General features: G+C 45.8%; 1 protein-coding gene across 1 annotated transcript; it reads left to right on the top strand.

Moving 5' to 3' along the window:
• The first annotated feature begins 791 nt into the window (after nucleotides 1–791).
• On the top strand, nucleotides 792–1903 carry LOC102878510 (olfactory receptor 51D1). The gene has a single exon (XM_006903818.1). It carries the CDS (start codon nucleotides 813–815, stop codon nucleotides 1827–1829), a length of 1017 nt encoding a protein of 338 aa, XP_006903880.1. The 5' UTR covers nucleotides 792–812; the 3' UTR covers nucleotides 1830–1903.
• The last annotated feature ends 723 nt before the right edge of the window (nucleotides 1904–2626 follow it).

A 2626-nucleotide genomic window follows, 5' to 3' on the forward strand; every position in this document is an offset into this window, starting at 1 on the left:
TCATGCTGCTGATTTCCATGTCACACCCCAGCCAAGAACAATCTGGGACTGACTGCCATGCGGGCCTTGAGAAATCCTAATGAAAGATTCTGTTCTATTTTTTTTGGAGGGGGGAATGGGGTGGGGCACTGGGAATGATAGTCTTCACCTTCACCTCCTCACTTCCCAGAACTCAGAATAGCTTTCCCCAAATTCCTCTGATTAAACAAAACATCACCTAGAGAGGAGAGACTTACTGTTTTTTTTTTTTTTAATAGATTTTTGAGCCCTCCCTAGAAATTCTGATTATCTGGTCCTGGAGTAGAACTTGGGAGATAGAGTTTTTAATAACTGATTCATATGACTCTATCAAGGAAGTCTGAGAAATGCTACTCAGTTCTAAACACAAACTTGTCTCTCCCAGACTGAACCCCTGCTTCCTGTCCTAAATCAGATCAGGTCTTAAAGGCAACCACGGACCAAGCTTCAAACTCTGGATCCAAACCAGCCCTAACCCTACATGCACTAGAATAGATGAGGTCAGTGTGAAAGGTTCTGTGCAAGCCAGTCTACTCCATGGGGGAACTGGCCAAGAGCAGTGCCCCTGGTCAGCAACATCAGCCCTGGAAATGAAGATCTATTGCATATGTTTTCTGAGTGGTAGTTACTCACTGAGATTAATGGGATCTCCAGGGAGGAGTGTACAAGGAGAATTAGAGCAGAGAGAGGCTGGAGTTCAGGGTTACTAGAAGTACTTAGTCTTTGTCTTTGCTACTGTCTCTACTCCAGTGCCCTTTCCTTCTAGTCCTTTCTCTCCTCTGAGTCAATGCTGAATGATGTTTCTCTTTTTCTCTTTTATAGGCCCTGGACTTAGGATGCAAAAGCCTCAGCTCTTGGTGCCTGTCATGGCCACTCCAAATGGAACTCTGGTCCACCCAGCATACTTCCTGCTGGTGGGCATCCCTGGCTTGGGGCTTAATGCACACTTCTGGCTGGCATTCCCACTGTGTTTCATGTATGCCTTGGCTACCCTGGGCAACCTGGCCATGGTCCTCATCATCCGTGTGGAAAGGCGCCTACATGAGCCCATGTATCTCCTCCTAGCCATGCTTTCCACCATTGACCTAGTCCTCTCCTCTGTCACCATGCCCAAGATGGCCAGCCTCTTCCTGACAGGCATCCAGGAGATTGAGTTCAATGTTTGTCTGGCCCAGATGTTTCTTATCCATGCTCTGTCAGCCATGGAGTCAGCTGTCCTGTTGGCCATGGCTTTTGATCGCTTTGTGGCCATCTGCCACCCACTGCGGCATGCTTCTGTGCTTACAGGACCTACTGTCACCAAGATTGGACTAGCTGCCCTAACCAGGGGATTTGTATTCTTCTTCCCACTACCTTTCATCCTGAAGCGGTTATCATATTGTCAAACACGTACTGTCACACACTCCTTCTGTTTGCACCAAGATATTATGAAGCTGTCCTGTACTGACACCACGGTCAATGTAGTGTATGGACTCTTCATCATCCTCTCAGTCATGGGTGTGGATTCTCTCTTTATTGGCTTCTCCTACATCCTCATCCTGAGGGCTGTGTTGGGGTTGTCCTCTCGGGGAGCAGCACTCAAGGCCTTCAACACCTGTATTTCCCATCTCTGTGCTGTGCTGGTCTTCTATGTGCCCCTCATTGGGCTCTCAGTGGTGCACAGGCTGGGTGGCCCTACCTCCCTGCTCCATGTGATTATGGCTAATATCTATCTACTACTACCACCCGTGGTCAACCCTGTTGTCTATGGAGCCAAGACCAAGGAGATTCGTTTGCGGGTCCTCCATATGTTCTCACAGGATGGCAGGTGAGCAGGATGGCCTCTCCAGTGTCCTCAGTTCCTATTCCTACCAAATATGGGAGGACGAGGATGCTGTCGAGTGTTTTTGTGATTGGAGCATCCAACTTATTGGACTATTTAGTTATCTAAATAAATCTTGGATTTCTATCTCCATGAATGTGTCAATACAGAAGAACTTATGACCCAGTCTGGACAGGCCATCCTGGAGAATGATCACCTTACTTTCTCTGCTATGGTGACCTTGCCTTGTTTCTCTCTTCCAACTAGAAAACACATATAGTTTTGATAAAATAAAGCTGTAACTGCCACAGCTCATGATTCATTTCTGTCTTGATGCATGATTTTCATTATTCTTGGTCTCAAGCATCCATGTCAGTGAAGCTATGTTGGCTGTGAACCTTATTTCTTGGACCCCAAAATGGTTACACAGTCATTTTATTGGGTGGGGAGGTAATAGTAAACAAAGAGAGGGGAGGGAGATGGTAACAGGAGAAGAGACAGCTCACACGACATGTTTACATTTCTGTATGCATGTGGGTGTGTTTATGTGGAAACTGCCAATGTTTATCTATGTGTTCTTACTGGAGACTGCTTTCTTTTTCTTTTTTTTCAATTACAGTTGACATTCAACATTAGGAGACTGCTTTTCCATAATGGTGCTGTGTATTCTGGTTGTGGCTGTGTGGGTGTAGGTATGTTTATGTGTGCATGTGTGATTTTTAGTGTGTGCATGTGAGTACATAGAAAATGTGTCAGTTGTGTCTTGGTGATTGTGGTAGCTGTGTCTTGACATATATATTTCAAGAA

This window comes from Pteropus alecto, unplaced genomic scaffold, assembly GCF_000325575.1.
Source record: "Pteropus alecto unplaced genomic scaffold, ASM32557v1 scaffold540, whole genome shotgun sequence".
Lineage (NCBI taxonomy): Eukaryota > Metazoa > Chordata > Mammalia > Chiroptera > Pteropodidae > Pteropus > Pteropus alecto.

Bases quoted from the DNA above. Each gene is read 5' to 3' on its own strand.
- LOC102878510 (XM_006903818.1), top strand. From the start codon at position 813: ATGATGTTTCTCTTTTTCTCTTTTATAGGCCCTGGACTTAGGATGCAA.